Raw genomic sequence first — 24,036 nt, 5'->3', positions numbered from 1 at the left:
AAAATAAAATAAAAAACAGTCTTGGAGGAGGAGCTGGTAATACAAGCAAAACCACATAGTTTCACACATTCTTTCAGTAAATATATGTGTTGGCTCTGCCCTTTTTAATTCATACGTGAAACAAAGTAAAATTACAGCCCAACTCTGAGTTTCAAAAGTATAAAACCTTTAGAATACATGAGAGAATATTTTTGTAGCCTTGGATTGGGAAAAGATTTCTTGAACTTGTCACTAAAACACAAAACAATAAGGAAAATGTTGTTACATTAGACTTCATTAAAATTAAAAACTCCCGTTCATCAAGAGACAATTAAGAGAGTGATAAGGCAAACCGGAATGGGAGTATAACTTCCAAATGCAGAAATCTGACAAAAGAGTTGTAGACAGATTATAGTAAGAACAAATCGATAAGAAAAGTACAATCTGAGCATAAAATTGGCAAAGGACTTGAAGAGACATTACACGAAAGGAGATATACAAATGGCTGACAAATGCTTTTTTAAAATGCTCAACATAAGAGGTCCAGAGCGATGAGGGGGAACGCCACCTGATTACTTCATTGTAAAACCTGGTGACTAACCTCGGACTCTCTGGTGTTATCTTTCTAAAAAACTGTGGATAAATAACATCACCACAGGAGACCTGAGTTACCAGGACTTCCTGAAGCTATTCCTTCTGCAAGTTGTCTTCTTATCCCTGACTGTTTGTAAAGAGTTCTACTTTCACCAATTTATATTCTGGGAACAGTGGATTGGGGAGAATTGGAATCCACATTTACTCTAGGATTCATACAACACACATCACTTTTGTAATAATTGGAAAACCATATTTTAATCTTTCAACATGATTAATCAAAAGGTTCTGGAGGCAGGGAAGTAATTCAGGAGGGTGAAAACTGTCCAGGCTCAATCATAAACACCTAAAATAAAGTCGTGACGGAAGTGGTGGCAATGAACACTTCGGGAGATATTTGGGAGAAGGATCGCAGGTAGAGTCCTTGCCTGCATCAGCCTGGGTGTCTTAATCCATAATTTTATACCAATTGGCTTGCTGAAAGAAAGTTCCACTGTACCTTAGCCTCCTCCCACCAATACTCCCCAGTAGTTTTTCCTACTATTCAAAAGCTTGTTAGCAAAGGTTCAAAGACAAGTCTTTGGAGACAAACTTTTGAAAAATATGAAAAAATCTACTGGGAATTTTCAAAGGAACTCTCAAAGGCTCAGCCTTCAGAGTTCTTCTGTGTTACCTAGATTGAGTTGCTTTGGTGGCAAAAGTATGGAATAAATTCTTTTGGTCTCTTATTCTAGGTGGAAATAAAAATTTTTAGACTCCATTTCAAAGGTTATGATAACCCTGTATAAGACAGGCCAAGGCTTCCAGAGAAAGTGACCTGGACTGACACTACTATCAATTGCATTTCCATTGAGTACACAATGCTTTCTAAGATACTAACTTACAAGAAGATATTTTAAAAATAATAAGCTAACAGAAGAAAAATAAAACACTCTGTAATCATGGACTCTAACCAATGAGCAAAGCAGAGAAAAAGTAAAACTATATTCTCTAGGTCTCCTAATGCTGAAATGTATACATTAAATCGAACCCAGCAGAATTTCATGAAATGATATATTTTGTGTCCTAGAAAATTATAAACTAAAGTTGGTACTAATTAACATACTGGCATTGTGTATTTAAGATATTTCTTCACATAAAGTGATAAGGCTAATGGACAACATAAACATCTATTACATATGTTCCTGAAACTATAGTTTTTCAGTTTCTGGAATCACACTGAATTTCTTTCAAAATGACCTATTTTTTCTAGCCATCAATTTTCTCATTGCCTCTTTCACCTCTTTGTTTCTCAGACTGTAGATCAAGGGGTTCAGCATGGGGACCACCACTGTATAGAACACAGACACCACTTTAATATCGTCAGATGAGTGGCTTGACTTCGGTGTGACATAAACAAACGTGACTGTGCCATAAAACAAAGTGGCTGCACTGAGGTGAGAAGTACAAAAAGAGAAGGCCTTGTGTCTTCCCTCAGTGGGGTGCATATTCAGGACCAAGTGCAGGATGTATAGATATGAAACAGCTATGATAAACAATGTGATTACAATGATTGACCCACCTAAGATGGCAGGAGATACTTCAGCAACATAAATATGGGTACAAGAAAGCCTCCCTAGTGGTGGGAGGTCACAGAAGACATGGTTGATTTTATTTGGTCCACAGAAAGTCAAGCTCAATAAACAGCCAGTAAATGATGAAGCATTCACACACACCCCCAGATAGGAAGCAGCCAATAAGACGATACAGACTCTGGAAGACATGTGTGTAGAGTAGAGAAGTGGAGAGCGGGTGGCCACATAGTGATCATAGGCCATGGCAGCCAGCAGGAAACACTCAGCCAAAGTGTTGTCCAAAGTGTGTCCAAAGACAACATCAGAGCCAAGCTGAACTATGTGGGTGCCAGTATGATATGGAAAAGCGTGATGTACTGTTGCTGCAATGAAAATAAGAGAAGACTTCAGAGCCAAAAGCTCTGGGGATAAATTTAAGGTCTGCCACCTGGCAGGTGACCTTGAAAATTATATAATCCTTCTGAGACTCAATATCCTTTTTTTTATTTTTTTTTAATTTTTTTTCAACGTTTATTTATTTTTGGGACAGAGAGAGACAGAGCATGAATGGGGGAGGGGCAGAGAGAGAGGGAGACACAGAACCGGAAACAGGCTCCAGGCTCTGAGCCATCAGCCCAGAGCCCGACGCGGGGGTTGAACTCACGGACCGCGAGATCGTGACCTGGCTGAAGTCGGGCGCTTAACCGACTGCGTCACCCAGGCGCCCCAATATCCTTTTTTTAAAAATTAAGATAATATTTGCCTCACATGGTTGCTGTGTTGAGATGCTGTATGTTAACACACTTAGCAATAGATAACAGTAAACAAATAATTCATAACTGAGAATCTATTTCAAATAAACAACTAGTAGCTCCTGCTACAAATGCGCGGACATTAATAAATCAATAACAAAGAATGACTGTTACCGGCTGGTCAAATATTATGACAGAGACAAACTCTAGGAGTCATCTCTGTATGACAGGGTTTGTTTACGCAGGATTTAGGACCATTTAGAATATAAAACTTTTACCTCAGGTCAGAGAGGCACAGGTTTGTCAACATCCCACTGAGAATCCAATGGGAGAAAATCCAACGAGACTGAGAAAATTAGGTGCGTTTATGTATGCCTACACCATTATGCTGTCTGAGGTTCATAAAGGTCTCAGGGGCTTCGTTTAGTCTTCTCATTATTTGTATATAACAATGGAAAACATCAAATTTGTTTTGAAACTTGATTTGGACCAACAAAATTAATGTGGGCTATCCTTTGGTCATCCGTGGTATTTCTAAGAAGCAGCCTAGAACTATTTTCTTAAACACTATCTTGTGACTCAGTTCCTGAGGAGTTGCAGAAGAGCCACAATGCTCCATGTGAAAGTGACCCATGATTTATTGCAGCATTGGCATTTCCCACTTATTATATAGATCCCCCCACCAAATCTCGAACTCCTTAAATAGACAGAGATGCGGTTATTGAAGATGCTTCTTCCTTTTCCTGCCCCATATTGTTCTCTACCCCAGTCCTCCCTTTGAATAGCCAAGAATCTCTTCCTTGTTCCTGATTTCCATATGGTTTTTCATGAGTGATGTTACTGTTTGTATTGCTCTGAAATTGCTTCCTTTTACTCAAAAATATTTTTTAGATAATTCCCTGTGGGCATGTACTAATCTCCTTCAATCTTTGTAATGAATCATAGCATTCTAAGTGTTTGATCAGTATTTATTTAGCTATACCCTGCCAATGTTTATATACCAGTAGTTCTCTTGGGTATGCTCTAAGAAGTGAAATTACTGGGTCAAAAGATTTGCCCAATTTAAATTCTGATAGATAATGCTAAATGGCACTTTTTCATTTTTTTCATTTTTTTGCATAGGTAAGTATATGATATTCTGGGTAATTCCTAAGATCTATCTTCCAGCTCATTAATTCTCTCTTTAGTTATGTATAATCTACCATCTAATCTATTTTTTCTGGGTATATTTTTTATTTCTAGATTATCTCTTTGTTTTTTCAAATTGTTGTGGTCTTTTCTAAAACAAAAACCCATCTGAGGTTTCTTATTCTTTTATTCCTTCGAAAATATTAACCAATATGTTATACTGTCTACTAGCTCATTATGTTCTTTGATGTGTCTGCAACCATACCTTGTTTTTTACTGTTTGCATCTGGGTTTGTTCTTTTATAATTTCAAATTTTGAACACATCTTTTTTTAGTGGGGTTTTGTCTGCATTACTCTTGTCTAGCCTGGGTTAAAAGTATGTCCTCCCAAATAAGTTTTGCTCTTTATTTCTGTCACTTGCTTCTATATCACTGGTTCAGGATAAATTGTGATGCCATTTTCTCAAATTGAAGGTTTACAGATGAGGAAGACAGTGTAAGACAGTATTTTGAACCCCAAACCCATATTTGGTACAGATTTTGCCCCAGAATTCCCAAGAGAGACATTTTTATCTCCAAAAGATTTAAGTTTCGTGGATGAAAAATTGACTTTATACTACCGTGTCAAGCAACAACACTTCAGTATATCCCTTTCTGCAAGCAGCTACAATGTACAATTATTATAATCCTTGGAACTCTGGGAGGCTTGGGGGCCTGGCCTTATGGAAATTTAGTGTTCCAGAACCTGATACAATCTCCCTAACAATTTTAACAGCAAGGAGTCACAGTTTACACTCTCAAGAGATTAGATTACCAAACTTTTAATGACCAGCTTCACGTTGGGAAAGACTGTGTTGATAACACTGATAATTATGATATGTGTTGATACAAGAGCTTAAAGGGAATGTCTTCCTCTGAACTGCAGGAACACGCAGGATCCCATCACATTTCTGTGTGGCAGTCAACAAAAACACCCGACTCTCACATGGCAAGGGAAATCCCATCATTTTTCATTTTGGATTTCTTTTTTCATTTTCATTTTCATTTCATTTTTCATTTTCAATTTCTTTATTCTGTGGTACTAGAAACTGACATTAGTTTGAAAGCTCAAATGCTCTATGGTTTAATGGGGACTCCATGCCTACTTGAGGCCTGTCCACCCAGGCACATCCCTGGCACATCCCAGGCACATCCCAGGCTAAGTCTTCCTGCAATTTTTTACACTAGTATCACACAATAAGTAGACAAAATATAATGATTTAAAGTCAGGAAGGCCATATTCCTAGTCAAATTAAATTGGTCTGGAAAGTGAGTGACAAAATATAACAGGACCTGAAAGATCACTTGTACAAAAAAAAAAAAAAGATTGAGATTTTGATTATAGTTTAGACATGGGTTGACTACTTCTTATTGTTGGTACCAATTCCCATACCAACAGCCAAAATTTTCCAGCTTCAGGATTAATGTATTTGTGGAAATGTCTCTGGGGATTTGAGTGTCCTTCGTTTTGCATTTATATTATTTGCACGTGATGTAGTTTTATAGAATTGTGTGGTACAAGGGCAAAACTTGTCACAAGGACGTTAAAGCCTTCTGATTTGGCATTTGCTCTTTGGGGCAGTTAATTTGTAAAAGCTGACAGAAAAAAATCTCATATTCCCGTGCGGGCACACATGGCACTGGCCGATCCACAAGGGTTTCTCACACACTGACGATGTGCCAAGAACTCAGTCAAGGAAGAGGAAGACTTGTGTATAATCAGAGCCACTTTCCTGTGCCACATCATCTACCAGGTGTAGAAGTGAAAGCGATTTAGTGTTTGCCTTCTACAAATATAAAACACGGTGAGAAAATGTAGATTCACAAATGCCCCAATCGACAGTATCCCAAATGACTGTTTGGTAGCTTGACTTCGTTCCTGAGTGTGCTATCAAATGATCTTTCCTCTCCTCCCCTCTCCTTCTCTAACACATAGCTATAACCACCCATTTACAATTGGAAAATAAGAGAAAGAAAAATATTTTAGCATATTCTGACAGGTTGTTTGCAAGCATGTAGTATAACCTTGCAAATAAGGACAACTTTGATATTCAATCCTCTTGTAGAAAGTGGTAACCTATATACTAAGGAGCAAGTAATGTTTGCATATGAAACCTTAGACACCAACCACTTGGCTAGCCAATAAGCTCCGGGGGAAGCAACATACTGATGTGGGTGTAATGGGACATGTAATATTGCTGGATCAAGACTATGCTTCTGTGGTCGACTCCCCACATCTTGTGAAGATCTTTGCAAGAAACCACATTTAGAAACATTGTATGGACATGGTTGAATGACTCAAGTCTTGGTTAATAAATAACTTTCTTTTAAGCTGGTTTATTGCTGGTCTTACAGGCTTTCTATTTGGTGCTCTTTCATCCCTCTAAATTTTCAAGGAAAAACTCTGAGTCTCAAAATGCCTCTGAGCAAGAATAGGCTGATTTTACTACTTGGAATGCTCTGTGTGGAACAATGTAAATCTGCAACTCTCTCTCTCCCCAAAGGTAAGTTCCAAACAAACACTATCACTGCCTTTGTCTGAAGGAATAACATTTGCTGGCAATGGACATCACAACCCCAACTCAATATTCCTTTGGGAAAATAGAAGCATATAAATTTTGGAGATCTAATTGTTTTTCATGTAATTATTTTGAGCTTCTGTCCTGTAATCAGCATATGAAACTGCATAAAACATTCACGGGATACAATTTGAACAAGATGCATTGATCTGGAGAGAAAACTGGGATGATTCACTTATTTGGACATATCCCACAATCCCATCTTTTTTCATGGAGCAAATTCTGGAAATCAGCATCTATTGGTTCATCTATTGGAAGCACTGGAAATCTTTTGGAAAATTCTCCTATTGGGAAATATGAAGTCTATTTACTGTGGTGCATTATGAATGATCTTTTTTTCCTTCAAGTACCATAAGGTGAGAGTAGTTCTTGGCAGGCTTCTCTATAGTCAGAGTCGTGCCAGCCCCAAGAATCATCCTGTTTTCTGTCTTTGCTTCAGCGAGTTCAGGAAATAGTCAACTTCGTGTCTAATTTACTTATGATCCATTCAACTGAAACAGTTAGAAAATGAGTTTTTGATTCAATGTCATGCCTGCATTGGGTTCAGAACAAAAAAGGCTTGGTATTACAGCCATACTTTGCTGTTAATTAGCTGTGATTTTCTTTGATTCTTCACTTTCTCATCTGTAATGCAGGGGCGATAGTGCTTGATTCACAGGCATTGAATGGGGATTAAATGAGAAGTTATTTGAAAGAACTTTGTATATTTTACCATGTTAATCCAAATAGCTATGCTCTCAAGGATATGCTCTCAAGAAAAAACATTTGTTCATCCATCCAACTTTTCTAAGTGTCTACTGTATGCTAGGAATTGTGCAAAACCTTGGAGATACAGAGATGAATAAAACATAGGGTTTTTTCCCTCATGTGGTTTATAGTCCAATGAGAGAGACAAACAACTCGTTATCACAATACTGCATGGCAAAGTCTATAAAAGTGGGGAGGAAAGTGTACTACACAATACAGGAGAGATACTTACCACAGCTTGAGGAAACGAAGGAAGACTTCTCAGTTGAGGTGTTGCCCAAGTTGAGGAATAAGGATTAGAGGGTTCGGCCAGGTAAAGAAGCAGGGTGATTATCAGGCAGGGCTTTCTAGGCTCTCCTTGAAAACATGCTGAAAAGAATGACCTGCAGAAGGGACAGAATTACCATCCTCGAATTACCAGGGAGTCCTAAACATCTTTAATCTATCTCATCTGCTAATTGAGGAGTCAAAAAACACATTGAGGTTAAGTAAGTAAATGAAACCTTTTCAGGGATAAAGTCTTCTCCACAAAAAGGAAAGAGTTCTTTTTGCCATTACCTGGCAACCCTTCTAGCCTAACACCACTGTGGTGAGTGAATCAGAACATCTTCTCTCCACCCCACTCTTCTCGAACAACCTGCCACTTTCCACTTGCATAAAGATTTAAATCCAATATCTGCCAATGTGTCAGGCAGCATAGACCATGGTCTCCACTCAGTTTCCTGGGTGGAGCAAAGAAGATGTACACACAATTACAATCCAAGGCAGAATATGGCATCATCCACTTCACTACTTAACTGAGCAACTTCTATGCGTAATGAACTGTTCTAGATATTTTGAATTTAGATATTTCTAAGGTTAAGCTCCTATATTTGAGAAGACCACAGCCTAGCTGGGTTGAATGATGTAAAATTAACCATAATGGCATGTGATAAATCCTATAGAAGTACAGAATGCTGTAAGGAGCCTCTAAGAGGGCAGGTTGCTCAAAACCAAGGGGGCTATAGTCCTGCTAACCCAGTGGAGATCTACCTCTGAGTCCCTTCACCTTCGTATTAAAAAAAATAGGTGTCTTCATAATGTGCCCGTTCTATGTGAGAAAAGCTGAAGCAAATCTCACAATTAACATAAAGCCGTTTTATAATATTTCTACATGCTCAATGTCCTACAGTTGCTTGCTCAGTAAAGTTTCCTGTATCCCTCATTTCCAGGAGCTATCTAACCACTAAATTTTTGTCTTCTCTCATTCCAGCTCCCACTTGTGGGCAGAGTTTGGTGAAGGCACAGCCTTGGAATTACCTTAACATTTTCAGTCGCATTGTTGGGGGAAGCCAAGTGGAAAAGGGTTCCTACCCCTGGCAGGTGAGTCTCAGGGAACATTCTCTGGCAGGTAGACTATGAGCTGTCTCAGGACTGGATCTCCCAGAAACACATGCTACTCATCAGTGAACTCCATTCTGCCTGCCTCATAACCAGATATCTCATGAGTGTGGGCCAGGATCCAAGTCCCTCAAGATGTCCATCCATCGAGTTCCAGAAAATGTGTGTTCAGAATAATCATATGCACTATTGGCTTGCTCCAAAAATTGGAAATGCCATCCTAAACTTTCAGCCCCTAAGACAAAAATTGCACTTCAATAAGCTAAAAAAAAAAAAAACCTCGTGAGTTTACAATTAAAAAAAACAATTTTCTTAGTCAATAAATATGTTACATTGTTATAGTTTAAGATGCTCAGGAAAGTCAAAGCTGTCATATCCATAGGTCTAATTTCTGTTTGGAGATTTGTACCTATACCATAGGACATCTTAGGGATGTCCTTAGAAGCTGATATCCTAAGAATTCTCTCTCAATCTAATTTCCTGGTCTTCCCGTGCCATAGAAATGCCTTTGTGCTTCTGTCTCTAGCCTACAGTGTTCGCATTTACTGTCTTTGACATTCTCCCAGCTTTCTTTACCCTGAGAGCCATGTTGTATTCTTGCCTCTTAATTTTGTGAGCAATAGCCCTTTGCTTTTACTTTAAGTCAGTCACATCAATTTTTGCTAAGTGGCTATTTAGTAATGATTGGTTGATTGAATTTGTGCTCAGTAGGTTGACTAAACGGCTGAGGCATTGTCATTTGATTAACTAATGAATTAATTACTTGGTTGAAGAGTCGATTTGATCAGTTGCTTATCTGGCCAATCGGTTGACTAATCAATTCAGAAGTTCATATTCAAGTCATAGTCAGTGGTTTTACTTCCTTTTACTTACTATTCTTCACTGTATTAAACATTTTAATAGTTTATTGAATAATTTTTGGTCAAAAAGAGACAGTTCTAATAAATTGATTTTTTTTCTAATTTTGACAATGGAATTAACAGCATATACTTGTACCCATTTTAGAGTCAAATCAAATATCATGAACAAGATAAACCAAAGATAGCAAGTAATTTGTAGAGGCAGATTAAAAAATAGGTTTGAAGCAGTGGTAGTTAAAAGCAAATAGGTAAAAGCATGAGGAAATTGTAGATACACACTATTCTCTAAGAGGCTTGGAGGAATTGAAGCATGTGTCAAAAGATTACCTTAGCCCTCACCTTGTTTTTCTCCCAAACCTCTTCATCTGGACTCTGCTATATCTTATACTTTTCTTTCTTTCTCTTCACTCACAGGCATTGTTCATATTATTAGGGTAACAGTCTGGGCCAACAGTATTATGAAAATAAATAAATAAACAAACAAATAAATAAATACCACCAATTTTACTACCAATTCTACTAAACTCTTAGAGCCAACCATCTCAAATTAACTACCTCTTCTGTAGACCAGGGTTGGAAGTATTCTGATTCCAGCACTACCCTTCTGAGCTGTAATGGGACAGATTTTACTCCTTCACACTCCACAACTTCTAATATTTGTATATAAGACATCTGGGCCTATTTTTCAGAATATGCTCAGTCTCCAGGTTTTGTGGGGGGGTCACAGGGCATTGACTTGCTCCCACTTAAGCTCTTTGTAATCCAGGTGTCTCTGAAACGAAGGCAGAAGCACATCTGTGGTGGAACCATCATCTCTGCACAGTGGGTGATTACGGCTGCTCACTGCGTTGCAAACAGGTAGGAAAGGCCTAGTTCATGGATGAATGCCAGATTATCCACCTTCTCCTTTGGAATCAGCAGCAACAACTCTATTACAACATGGAAATGTGTGATGTATGCATTAGCATGGGAACATCCTAAATGCATGACACAAAAAGGGCTAAGTGACACTGTCAGAGGGTACTTAACTTGATAGAAAACATACTTTCTTTGCAGGAGTAGAAAATTTTATTTACTCAAACATGACTGGAAGTAATTAAAGAATAACATCCAAGTGAAAACAAAGGATCATAAAGATACATTTGTGAAAAGCCTCTCCTACATTTCAGTGAAAAAAAAAAAAACTGGTTCATTATGCATCCTAAAAAATCGGTAAAAGAACCCAGTGCTTCTAATTATGACTTTGTTTCATACAATACAGTCTATATACAAAATGTGTATTCTGGAAAATATTGCTCCTACCAGTATTTTTCTTTTATAACACATGTCTGATCATACTGATCCCATTTTTGGAAGATTTATTTGTGATTTCTGTCCTTGTAAAGGAGCTGACATTAAACATTAGTAATAGAAAGCCATGCCCTGGTATCCCCTGGCCCTGACCAGCATTGTCCATGTTTAGTCATGGGCTCACTGCAGCTGTTGGCACGCAACTTTATATTTCAGTAACTCACTTCTTTTTTTTTTTTTTTTAATTTTTTTTTTCAACGTTTATTTATTTTTGGGACAGAGAGAGACAGAGCATGAACGGGGGAGGGGCAGAGAGAGAGGGAGACACAGAATCGGAAACAGGCTCCAGGCTCCGAGCCATCAGCCCAGAGCCTGACGCGGGGCTCGAACTCCCGGACCGCGAGATCGTGACCTGGCTGAAGTCGGACGCTTAACCGACTGCGCCACCCAGGCGCCCCAGTAACTCACTTCTTGATCCAACTTCTCTTCTTCCTTTTCCAAAAGTGTAAAAACAGTTCTCCCCCAAATGCAAAGGTCATTGTTGTTCTATTTTTTTTCCTTTGAAATCAACTTACAGCATTTAAAGATTCAGACAAAATTGATAGAGGAAACCAAAGGGAGGCCAGTAAAATGTAAAGAAGTCTCTCATGTCCGCTTTTCTACTGGTCATGCCTCTCTGAGCTTCAGTCTAACAACTTCCATCTTTTATCCACTTTCCTGTGTGCTCTAAATGTTCTATTGTTTTTAGTGCTCTGGGTAGTCACTAGGCTGCAATCAAGTCCCATATTTGTCCTCTTTCATTTTAAGTCAGCAAACATTCCCTGGATATTCACTTGGCATTAGACACTTTGGTGGGTACCAAGATACAAAGGTAAGTAAGATGTAATTCCTGCCCACAGAGAGTTGATAGTCTAAAGAAAAGTTAATTGATAATTTCACTGTAGTGTGGCAGGTGGTTAGGCTAAAGAGATGCTGTGTATTAGGTTAGGTACCCAATATAGCCAAGAGCTGGAGGGAGTATACCAGGAGAAAATTACAACCTTTTCAGTTCTATATAAAAAAAATCACTTCTGGGAATAAAGGGTGCCCAAAGACTGTAAGCCCAAAGTTCTTAATACAACTCAATGCATTCTACCGAGTTCCTTTTAGATAACTTTGCTACAGAAAGAATGGCAATAGAGTGGTCTTTCCCATCTCACACCATGTCTCTAAATTACAAACATAAAGAATGTAAGGAGAAGATCCTCACTTCCCATTGTGTTCATCAGTCCCAAAGCCTTAACTGTGCATACTCGCTGAGATACCAGAGTTTTGGTGTTATTACGTCTTTCACAATGTACACTGAGCATTAGATCTCTGATATTAAAGCAGCATACTTAAGGGGAATCACAAGTAATTCTCACAGAATCTCACTGCTATTGAAGCCAGGCCAGCCAGTTAGGGTAGCTGAATAAAGTCCACTATGGCTTCAGACCTCTGAGTTACAATATAAATGCATTTTTAGACCTTTAATGAATAACATTGCAAAGCATTCAATTTATCATATTATTGGCTCCATTTGAGGCCACTCTTTACTAGTTCCCCACTTAAATCGGGAACTTTTGCATTTTTACTAGTAGTGATGGAATCATTCTCGCTTTCTCTGTTCAGTATCCTCACACTCATATCATCCATCCATGTGATTTGAAAGAGGCCAGATTGTCAACCATTACGAGTATACTCAGAGGCTAAATGAAAGTCAGCCATTTTACCGCTTCTTCTTCATAGAAATATCGCATCAACTTTGAATGTTACTGCTGGAGAGTATGACTTGAGTCATATAGAGCCAGGGGAGCAAACCCTCACCATTGAAACCATCATCATACACCCCTACTTCTCCATCAAGAAGCCAATGGACTATGATATTGCTCTTTTGAAGATGGATGGCGCCTTCCATTTTGGTAAACATTAGAGTTTCACTCTGAATTGTCTATCCCATGTGCTCTATAACTTCTGTTCCATAGCACATTTCCTACAGCGTATGTTATGTAGCATATGTCCAACAGTTCTGGGTCATGCACTTTGAGACAGGAATTTGAGGTGGAGGGTCCCCTATGTGAAGCTCTTTTTGCTTGTGGCTTCAAATATAGGATTATGTGGATTCAGGAGAGAGTCTTTCTTGGTCTGATAAGTGGCCCCTGGAGGTGCGAGGCATAGATATCAGAACTCTCACAAGGTCTTTGGGGAACCACCTACATACCAAATGGTGAGTGGCTTAGGGTGTCCTCTCCTCCGTGGATGAGACAAACCCTGTCCTGCTCTTTTCTTCAGGCCAGTTTGTGGGCCCAATGTGTCTTCCAGAGCCAAAGGAAGAATTTGAGGCTGGATTTATTTGTACAACTGCAGGCTGGGGCCGCTCAGCTGAAGGTAAGAACTTGTATGCCACTTCTCTTAATCAGATGTCAGAACTTCCTGGTGGGTAATTAGAAAATACAGTTGTTTTTAATCTATTTTAAAAAACAACAACAATGGTGTAAGCATTTCAAAAGAGAATATTCATTGAACATAGAAATTCAGGTCTTTCCAAAGGACACAAACCTGAATGTAGCATCTTCAATTGAGGAAGTGCGAGAGTGCCTCACTGGGGCTCTCATCTCTGTGTTTTCTAGATGGCGTTGTCTCGCAGGTATTACAGGATGTGAACCTGCCCATTTTGACCCAGGAAGAGTGTGTGGCAGCTTTGTTAACCCTAAAGAAACCCATCAGTGGGCAGACCTTTCTCTGCACAGGTTTCCCAGATGGAGGGAGAGATGCATGTCAGGTAGGTGGGAGTGGTCAGGCTGAAAGGTCCCTGGCTGGGCTTCCCTCAGCTTTGCCATCAGGTGAGGGGCTGAAAGAAGGCTACAGGCAAAACTGGATTCTTGTCAGGGGTGGCAAGGGAGGCCAAGTTGAAATAAAGTGACAGTTTTTACAATCTGTTTTTACTGGAGAGTGTGAATTCAGAGGAGGTCTTCTCCTTTTTCCAAAAGACCAACTAACAGAGATAGTGCCATCAGTGAGCTTAGGGTTCTCTACAGCTGAAGGATGGCTGGGGTTTTCCTACTTAGAAGTTTCCATCTAGTGGATAATCACTTTCCTTCCATTCCTCCTGCTGACCAAGATCTGGGATCAGTTTCACTACTGGGCAAGACTTCTCTGAGTCTGCAGGATGAGATAGGAGATGGAAGAAAGGGTGGAAGGGGAAGGATGGGGAAGAAAGAGGTGGAATTGATAGGCCCTAATGATATTTGAAGATTTAATGTGAATTGTGCTTGGCTGTTCTCCTGGCCACCGAGTCCAAGTTATTAGAAGTGAAGAAATATCATTGATCCTCCTTCAGCATATTCTTGGGGGGAAAGAGTGAGCACAGACACTGATAATGATGGTAATGGAGGCTTTTCCCCCTGCAGGGAGATTCAGGAGGTTCCCTCATGTGCCGGAATAAGAAGGGGGCTTGGACTCTGGCTGGTGTGACTTCTTGGGGTTTGGGCTGTGGCCGAGGCTGGAGAAACAACATGCAGGAAGATAACCAAGGATCCCCTGGGATCTTCACAGATCTTAGAAAAGTGCTTCCCTGGATCCACAAACACATCCAGATTGGTAATAAACCTAGCACATAAGGTCAAGAAGCTAGGGCCAGAGAGAGCGTCAGCAGAGTCTAGGCAAGACAGGACCACTGAGCAGACAGGCTTGCTTCTGTTTTTAGTGTAGTACATAAGAATTGTGACATTTATGAAATTTAAAACAAGAGTAAAATATGGTGTGCAGTGTAGCATACAAATATATAAAGAAACGTGAATCCATTCATCCTAGACTTTGTCAAATTGCCTTTAGTTGAAACAGTCAGCTAGAGATGTATTTTCACCATTTACTTCTCAACTGTGCTAGCAAGATTTATTAAGCTATAGAGAAATTTTGTTCCCCAGAGGACAATGTCTACATTGGTTTTTGGTTGTCACAACGTGGGGGTGCCACCCACCTAGTGGGAAGGAGGTATGGATGTTGCTAAGCATCCTATAATGCACAGAACAGACCCATGACAAAGAATGATCCAACCCAAAATGTGAGTGATGCTGTGGTTGAGAAGGCCAGGCACGGATCTGGGTACCATACATCTGAAAAGATCAGGGTCTATAAACACCTTCTACTAGACTGATCAGGGAGTTAATTGAAACTTCGGTTCTGCCTCCACATCCAACGTAATTGTTTTCTAACTAGTAGCTTCCAGCTTCAATAGGGCTTCTGTTCTGTCCCAAAGGAGTTAACTAAAATTCATTTGGTAAGAACTTGGGTTTGTTATCAAGTGTACAGTGGCAGGCATCCAAGCCCTCAGCTCAAGTGGTAGCTACCCCAGTAACTCTTTTTTGGTTGCGGGCCACTTATTCTCATCTCCAGCATCCCTTCTCATCAACAATGGGAGAAGTAGACCAGATAACCTCTTCCTCTGTGCAACCTCCCAGCTAATCATGGCCTGATTAGTGCACTTAATAAAGAGAGTGAAATTTCATTAAAACACCGAGACCACGTTCCTGTTTTGTCAAATTACGCCTTCTGTTCTTTCCAGAGATCAGATTTTCATTAGTTGCATAGTGACTTAAAAATCCCTGCACTTTTGAGCCAGGGAAATGCTAACTTGTTGAAATATTGTTCAGGATACCACAAACCTTGAATAGCACGCTTCTTTTTCTTTCCCAGGGAAGCGGAGGAAGAGCTCCAGAGGTGGGTATTTCTTACAGCCTGCTCCACCGGGAGCAGGAATTAATATCTAGTATTTCTGAATATAAGTTCCTTTTGTAATCGAAAGTCTTAGGAAGAGCTCTCTCTGCTCACTAGGTAGAAAGCTACCCACACTTGGGGCACCCACAGCCATTCCCTGCCAGTCAGGGCAGCCCATCACCCAGAAGGAGCTCTGGATTCTCTCCCATTTCACTTCTTCAAGCCCTCCATCTCAACTCAGCAAACACTTGCCGAATCCTAGCTTTAGATCGGACACTCGAGAGGGAGCGGGAGGTGAGGTGGTGCAGATGGTCACTAAGCTACACGCCTTACCCCGAAAGTGTCCTCATGTGTACAGGGGACTCTCCCCCACATTGCCAAGTCTTCAATGAAGCTGCTCTGTGACTTTGGGAAAGCTCCTTCCTACCTCTGGACCTCAGTTTCCTTGTCCATAAAGAAAAGAATCTGGGAGCGCTTGGGTGACGCAGTCGGTTAAGTGTCCGACTTCAGCTCAGGTCATGTTTTGCAGTTTGTGAGTTCGAGCCCCGCATCAGGCTCTGTGCTGACAGCTCAAAGCCTAGAGCCTGCTTCGGATTTCGATTTCGTGTCTCCCTCTCTCTTTGCCCCTCCTCCACTTTGCGCGCGCGCTCTTTCTCTCAAGAATAAATAAACGGTTAAAAAAAAAATGTCTGGATCAGATAGTCTCTAAGGCACCTTTGGCTCAAATATTCAGTGTGTGTCTGTGAGTCTGTGGAACTAAATACAAAGATAGTTTCACGAAAAAGAGTACCTTGAGAGCTGCAGGAGTAAGTGGCTGGGGGGAAAAAGCCAGAGGAGGCTTTGGAACACAGATGCATTTTAAGCTGAATCACAACAAACAAACAAATAAACAAACAACAAAACCACAAAGAACCAGTAGAATGTTGTCAGGTGGAAATGGGATACAGATAAAGAAAAATACTGCAGCTCAAGGAATCCTCTTTGTCGAAAGATGGATGCTAAAAGACGGAGATAGGAAAATGTTGGGGTAAGAGACCAGCATGTCAGTCAGAGCAGCTGAAGTGAGGGAGATTAGAAAATAAATGGAGACCAATTTGTAGAAATTTTGGATGCCTGTCAAAAAAAAGTTTGGATTTACTGAGTAATAGGAAGTTGATTAATTAAATAGATTAGAGCAGTACTCTGGCGGTATAAGAACAGCACATAGGGGATAGGATGGAGGGGAAATCATTCAAGGTGGACTTATGAGATTACACATTAGTTCTAGAGGCTTAGGGCAATGGCCGGGGAATGAAAGGATGGGAATGGAAACAGGAAGAATTGGCACCTGGCAGTCACTTAGATGAAGGGTGGGGGGGGGGGGGGAGACAGGGAGGAACCAAGGATGGTACCAAAGTTCTGAGCCTGAGAAACGAAGCAAAGGGCACCTAAAAGTAATCGAATCAGAAGTGGAAGCAAGTTTTTTGCAGACCATCTGTAGCATGTTAAGGGGATATCTAGGAGATGGTTGAAAAACAAGGTCTGAAGTTCAGAAGTGTAGAATAACAGCTGAAACTCAGAGTATGGATGAGACTAGTCAGAGGGCTCGTGTAAAAAGAGAAGGATAGAGGGGCGCCTGGGTGGCTCAGTCGGTTAAGTGTCCGACTTTGGCTCAGGTCATGATTTCACAGTTTGTGAGTTTGAGCCCCACATCGGGCTCTGTGCTGATGGCTCAGAGCCTGGAGCCTGCTTCGGATTCTGTGTCTCCCTCTCTCTCTCTCTGCTCCTCCCCCACTTGCACTTTGTCTCTCTCTCTCCTCTCCAAATTAAATAAACATTAAAAATTTTTGAAAAAAAAAGAAAGCTAAGGATAGAACCGGGAAATACATGTATTTATAGAAGCAAGTTATGATGGAGTGAAGCAGAAGGAATCATTGAATCTCAAGGTTAAGCAGGATCTAAAAAGAACAAAAAAGAGTAAGGCATCACAGAAGCCACGGCAGAGAAATATTTGACAAGAGAGGAACCATGCATCATGAAGAACCAGGCACTTCTGTACAGGTTCTAGAAGGAGAGGACTATTGTGGCCAGTCACCACCGTTACCCTGATTCTCGTGGCTCTCTTTCCCAGCCTCGTGCAGTGAGCGGGATCGTGTGCTCCGTGAGTCTCAGGGGGAGCTGCACTTCCCAGAAAGCCCCTACCTGTATTATGAGAGCAAGCAGTGAGTAGCCTCCCTGCCACTCTTCCCCCAGCCCCCACCTCCAGTCTGGCTGTGCCCACTAACTGGACACTTTCTGTCTCGAAATAACTCCCTCTTAATGTATCTGCCTGCAGGCTGTGTGTCTGGATCCTGCTGGCACCAGAGAAGATGCATGTGCTGCTCAGTGTTTCCCACTTGGATGCAGAGTCTTGTCACCACACTTACCTCTCGATATATTCCTTAGAAGACAGACTTCTTGGTGAGTGGATGCTGACATTGTCAAATGGATGTCGTGCTGCGAGGACTTAATGGGGCCGGGCTGCAGGCTGTCTGGCACCGAGGCATCTGTAAATACCACACTTTCTGTCCGCAAGTTTCAGACTCAGAATTGACAGGAAGGGAACTGATGGGAGCCTGTGTGGTGGGTGCAAGGCCACAGAACACTTCATTGGCTCCATCTGCTTCCCATGGAACCAGACTTCCTAGATTTATTTGCCGGGTCTGGGGCCCGTCAGGGGTAAAATATAGACATACTGCAGGACCTCTCAGGCAGAATGCTGCTTTCGTAGGCATGAAAATGACCTTTACTGCATCACCCAGCTAAGAAGGAAAATACCGATGGATAACCATGAGCAGGAAACAAAGGTTATTTAGGCAAGAAACAGAAACAGGGGAGCATTTCTGTGGTTCTTAATAGGAGATTTTGCCCCCAGGAGATATTTGGCAATGTCTCAAGCATTTTTCGTTGTCATGACTAGAGACAGTATTACTGGCATCTGATGAGTATGGCCAGAGATGCCACAAAACATCCGATAAATGCACAGGACAGCCTGAACACGAAGAATGTGCCAGTTAAAAAATATCAGCAGTACCGAGGTTGAGAAACCCTGGTTTAGATAACCCTATACTGTCTTGGCAAATCCAGTTCAAGGCCAGTTCTCCTGAAGTCTCTTAACGGATGCTGTTTTCTAGACTCTGAACAAAGACTCTTGATTCTTACATTCCAGCGAAGTTCTGTGGAGAAAGCCTCCCTTCATCAGTTCTTATTGGCTCCAACTCTGTACGGCTGAATTTCGTCTCGGATGCCACAGATCATGCAGCTGGGTTTAATCTCACCTATAAAGCTCTAAAACCAAACTACCTTCCTGGTAAAACCATTTGCTTATATCACGTACTACCCAGGCCTTTTAGAGAAGTTGAGGCCCCGCAGGGATGAGGTGAGGGGCAGGGAGCTCCCCAACAGGGTCTGTTTGGTTCCACAAGGCAGGTGAGAGGCCATGAAGGTGCTCCTTCTCCCGTCCTGCTGACTCGTGCTGATCACATACCCAAGTGAGCTGAGAGGGCTGAACGAGTTCTGGAGAATCAGTGCACAGACGCCTTCCTTCTTATTAGCTCTGCCTGAGGAGTCAGCTGATGAGCCATTTGTGGGAGACAGGTGGAAGCACACAGAGGATTGATTCCTCTTGGCTTGAGTGATGCCATTGTTAGGACGTTTTCCCTTGTGTTTCAGATTCAGGTTGCAGTTCCCTTACTGTCCTTTTTGAAGAAGGCCTCATACAGAGTCTTCACTATCCTGAATACTATAGCAACATGGCCAACTGTGACTGGGTTTTTCAAGCCCCCAAACACTACCTAATAAAGGTACTGACCTTGGTTACCCTCAACTTTGATCTGGTATCTCCACAGAAGACCTAACATAAACACCATGAGGGCAGAGGTTTTGTGTTTTGTTTTGTTTTAATCAGATCTATTCCCTGGTACCCAGCATACAAAGTTCTTTGATATATACGTGTTGAGTAACAGACTAGCCTATTTTCCCTGTAACTACCCACATACACCACTAGATGGCAGCTGTGCACTTTACTCTGTTGAAGGGCTGTCTCCATCTGGATCTGGTAACTGGTTTAATCAGTACCTGGTCCCTTCTAGAAACAAGCATTTCTTCCTTATTAATTAAACTGCTAACAAAACACTTTGTAAGTAATGGCTAACAAAAGTCAATGCCAATAAGACCTCAAACATCAAGCCTTCCATGCAGAGGGAACAGAGCAAGCACAGGGGAGCTAGTGTAGAACAGGCTGAGAGACTGGCTGGCCTCGAGTCAGAGCTGTATTGGGAAGGGTAGTGGAAGAGGAGCTGAGTTAACAGTACAGAGGTTTTTGAATATCAGGATACGGAGTTTATTCAGCATTTGATTCGTAGCTTTTGTGGTTCGTTAAACACTAGTAGGCCATCTGCGGAGAGATGCCACCAGAGAGTTGAAGGTAAGACTGCAGCCAGAATGAGGTTGGAAAGAGGCATTTATTTAGAAGTCCTTCTCTTAAAATAATAATTGAAAGCGAGAGAGGATATGAAGGAGAGAAAGTAGACTAGAAAACAAAGGGGGAGGAGTAAGGATGGATAAGACCTCCAGGCTCCTATATATATGTATATGTATATATACATATATTTTTTTTTTGAGAGAGAGAGAGAGAGACAGAGAGACAGAGAGACAGAGTTTGAGTGGGGAAGGGGCAAAGAGGGAGACACAGGATCCAAAGCAGACTCCAGGCTCCAAGCTCTCAGCACAGAGCCTGACACAGGTCTCAAACTCAAGAACCACAAGATCATTACTGCAGCCAAAGTCAGACGCTTAACTGACTGAGTCACCCAGGCGCCCCAGGTTCTCATATATTTAAGAGGCAAAAAGAAGTCTGAGACTCAGGAGGAAGTGTGGAGTTAGAACAGTCCAGAGAACAGAGCCTTTAATTTAAAACACAAAGCAAGCAAACAAACAAAAAGTTGTGGCCGAGAGTTTGGATTTACCACAAAGTTAGGGTTTAAAAAGGAGGACTGAGAATTTCAGCCATCCAGCCCTCAGCTCATCTCCCAGCAAAAGGGTAAAATAATTGGATTGACAAATGAACAATAGAGAGCAGGTGGGAGTGGGGGGGGGCACCTGAAATAGCAAGTCTGATGTTCGGAAAAGAAAAAAGATCACGCAGGTTTTACACATGACGGGAGAAGAAAACACAGAGGAAATAAGTAGAGAATTTCTCTTTCTAAAAGCTTCTGGAACCCAAATATTCAAAAGAGAAATTTCAGGAGGAAGCAGCACTAAGGGAAGATTGGTTATGAGTAATGGAGGATAAAAGTTTAAGTATGAGCGGATTTCTGGAAGGAGGAAGACAAAATTTAGTTGAAAATCTGAACGTGCCAGAGCTAGAAGTGATTCAAAAACACACCTATTCAATAAATGCGTACTGAGTGCCATGCATCAGTGAAATGATGATTTCACACCCTGTAGTCAGTGACAGCACCAGTGTGCAGGACCCATTCAAGATAGAAATTTGGAGATTAGGATTACAAGTCAGAACTATGTGCATATCATTTGACTCGGAGAGAAAAGGGTTTACTACTGGAAAGTATTGTAGTAAGGATGTAGAAATGTTTGAATGGAACCTACTTCTGATACTCTCCTTTTCCCTGTGCCTACATTCACCATTAGTGATCACTTACCTCCGCTTTGTCCCATCCATGCAGCCCTGTGTCTTTTGCTGAGTGTTCAGGCTCCATTTAATCCCCATCATCTGTGTGTTTAAAATATAAATTCCCACCTCATCAGCCCTATTTCCCACTGCTCCGCTCTTCAAAGTCAATTGAAGGCCGGTACTATCAAATTGCTCAGATTGTTCTCTGCTGTTTCTTTGGTCTTCCTAGGAGGGCACCAGGGAGCTCAAATATTTACACCTTTACATTTGGTCCCTGTTTGGTAGCTTAGATGCATCTAGAGTTTAGGAGTCTGTGGTATAGCATCTTCTCCTAAGTAATTTAACCTACTCATGAATGCCCCATTCACTTTCCTCTTATGGTCACACCCCAGAGCAAGCTGAGCACTCCACATTTCTCTGCTTACTCAAAATCAGGTCAATGGTTCATTTGATTTGCTGTGGCTGTAATGTGGAGTCTTGTCAGCTTTCCTTTCAGAGTCTGGAAATAGAAGAGAATGGAGATTGTTCTTCTGACTATGTGGCGGTGCACAGGGATGTGGAAGGACAGGAGGAAATAGGTCTGTGCTCCTGGAGCCTCGGCTCCCCTGGTTTGCCTTTGGACCCAGTCCTTTGGGGGGAATTGTTCTTGGGAGTAAAAAAGGGTCTTGTTCAAGCTTCCTTCATTCCCCTACACCCCCTCCTTCCCTCCTCCCTAAGTGGTCACTACCACCACCCCTTCTCCCAGGTCAGGGGCAGGAAGGGCCAGAGGGAGAACCAAAGAGCTATTTGGACAGAAGGTGTGGAAGGCCCCCAGTGATCTAAGGGTCAGAAGGGGAAAGTGCCACTGAAATAAGCCCATTGACTCAAACTAGTTCCCTCAGGGGCATTCGCAGTGGGAGTCTTTCTATTCTGAAAATGAACTGTGACACCACAAAAAAGTTTATTTCTCAACAATTGCCTAAAGGTTAATTTTTTTCCCCTATCCAATGCCATGCCTATTTGCTGGGCCCTTGACCGCGTCTTGCCTGGGCTGGGCTTTAACCAGCAAGGTTTTGTGGTTTCGTTGCTCCTGCCCCTGTGCTGAGCTCCTCTGGTGTAATGCTCATCAGCTTCCAGTCAGATAAAAATGTGACCTACAGAGGCTTTCAAGCTACAGTCTCTTTCATCCCTGGAACAGGTAAGAAGACAGAGGCATCAACATCTTGGGTCCCGATACCCATCCTCGTAATGCAGTAAGAATGGGAAGCCTTTGCAGCCCAACATGGATGCAGTTGGTCCTCAGCATTTGCAGCATCTCTGTCCTATAAAGTCACCCTGAACACCAAATTAGTGATTACTGAACCTCTGCTCCGAGGAGTTAGGTTCCTGGGAGCCTCTGGTTTTATGGGTGTTTCTGTTTAAAGTCACCTTACATATTGTTGGTTCACTAACACTGAGCTCACAGCCAGTGAGCCTGTGCCTGTGCCTATAGCCTGTGCCTCAGCAAAGCTCATCTATCACATATATTTTCTCCATAAGGCACATCACAGCCTCCTTGCCCTTACGAACGCTAGATGGCACTGCAGCACAATGTCTAGGGCCATTTCAAACAGCAAAATCACCAACAAAAGGCACAAAAATGCAAAAACCCCATGGCATTCGAGGGACCATGGAAAGGACACTTGTTTATAGTATAAGAGCTAAAACAAGAAGGCAGAGTGCCGCCTCATTAGACCTCAGCTAGGAATACGTGCATCAGGTGACTCAAACTGGTCACTGTTCTGCAGGTGTCCTTGAATGATCATGAAAGCACCATTCGTTCTGAGTTACAAATAAATGTTAGGGTGTAGGTGAATTTGCAAATGTGGAATCCATGAAGAATGAGGATCAACTCTATGCCTGAATCATGGCCTGTCCTTACTATATGTGTGATCTAAGAGTCATCTAAGACTCATTTACTTCAGCCTCACCATGGAAGAATAATACACGCCTAGTAAGAAAGTAGAATTAAATCAGATCACCCTTGGCCATGAGCAAGTGTGTAACACATAACAGAGGCTCGGAAATGTGAAATGTCTTCACCAGCTCTCAGCCCCTAGATACACGAGCAACACAACTCCCCTCCAAGTCCTCACACCCATGAGCATTCTGCCCAAATCCTACAAAGCCATCTGTTGGCTTCTCAAGTTGTTCATTCTTTTAGACAAGCAGTTCTTTATGGCAAACCCAGGTTATAGTTAAAATACTCCACTTTTCAATTAAAACACCCATGGTCCAGCCGACTGAGATGCTCCAGAATTCTAACAGTAGTAATTTTCTGGTAAGTTCCAAACACTGGCCCTGTGTGTGTGATCTGAGAAGTTGTATATGCTTACACTCAGATTTAAACATCTCCAGATCAGAGGACAAGTCATTGTTTTTGGAGACATGGAACGTGCTACCTGAAGATCACAATGCTTCTGGTAAGCTGTTCTGGGGAATGTGACCAAGGGATACCCACAGAGTGTATCAGCCAGGGTTCAACCAGAGTATCTCAAAAAGATATGTTGGAGTCCTAACCTCCAGAATGTGACCTTATTTAGTGCTAAAGTCTTTACTGAGATAATCATGTTAAAGTGAGGTCATTAGTGTGGGCCTTAACCCAATATGACTGCTGTCCTTATAAAAGGAGAAATTTGGACGTGGAGAGAGACACCCGCACAGGGAGAACATCATATGGACATGAAGATGCAGCCTGGGGTGATGTACCATCTACAAGCCAAGGAACACGGG

General features: G+C 41.6%; 2 protein-coding genes across 2 annotated transcripts; one reads left to right on the top strand and one right to left on the bottom strand.

The window, feature by feature from the left end:
- Positions 1–1,802: 1,802 nt before the first annotated feature.
- On the bottom strand, positions 1,803–5,176 carry LOC124505975 (olfactory receptor 481-like). The gene is made up of 2 exons (XM_047072012.1): positions 5,152–5,176; positions 1,803–2,509 (listed from the first exon to the last, which is right to left on the bottom strand). Exons 1-2 carry the CDS (start codon positions 5,174–5,176, stop codon positions 1,803–1,805), a joined length of 732 nt encoding a protein of 243 aa, XP_046927968.1.
- A 1,285-nt stretch (positions 5,177–6,461) lies between these two features.
- On the top strand, positions 6,462–23,749 carry OVCH2 (ovochymase 2). The gene is made up of 15 exons (XM_047072011.1): positions 6,462–6,549; positions 8,624–8,733; positions 10,378–10,469; positions 12,669–12,841; positions 13,212–13,307; positions 13,550–13,701; positions 14,330–14,519; positions 15,615–15,638; positions 17,746–17,836; positions 17,950–18,074; positions 18,823–18,963; positions 19,326–19,456; positions 21,770–21,863; positions 22,331–22,462; positions 23,646–23,749. The coding sequence occupies exons 1-15, from the start codon at positions 6,462–6,464 to the stop codon at positions 23,747–23,749; spliced, it is 1,743 nt and encodes a 580-aa protein (XP_046927967.1).
- The last annotated feature ends 287 nt before the right edge of the window (positions 23,750–24,036 follow it).

This window comes from Lynx rufus, unplaced genomic scaffold (assembly GCF_022079265.1).
Source record: "Lynx rufus isolate CCGP_SWC_20201006 ecotype Redwood Valley unplaced genomic scaffold, mLynRuf1.p SCAF_9, whole genome shotgun sequence".
Lineage (NCBI taxonomy): Eukaryota > Metazoa > Chordata > Mammalia > Carnivora > Felidae > Lynx > Lynx rufus.
This window is presented reverse-complemented; position numbering and strand designations above follow the sequence as displayed.

Bases quoted from the DNA above. Each gene is read 5' to 3' on its own strand.
- OVCH2 (XM_047072011.1), top strand. From the start codon at position 6,462: ATGCCTCTGAGCAAGAATAGGCTGATTTTACTACTTGGAATGCTCTGT. The intron at 6,550-8,623 runs GTAAGTTCCAAA...CTCTCATTCCAG, and splicing joins AACTCTCTCTCTCCCCAAAG to CTCCCACTTGTGGGCAGAGT. The intron at 13,308-13,549 runs GTAAGAACTTGT...TGTGTTTTCTAG, and splicing joins CTGGGGCCGCTCAGCTGAAG to ATGGCGTTGTCTCGCAGGTA.
- LOC124505975 (XM_047072012.1), bottom strand. From the start codon at position 5,176: ATGTGCCTGGGTGGACAGGCCTCAA. The intron at 2,510-5,151 runs GTAGGCATGGAG...TTTTCATTGCAG, and splicing joins CCTGGGTGGACAGGCCTCAA to CAACAGTACATCACGCTTTT.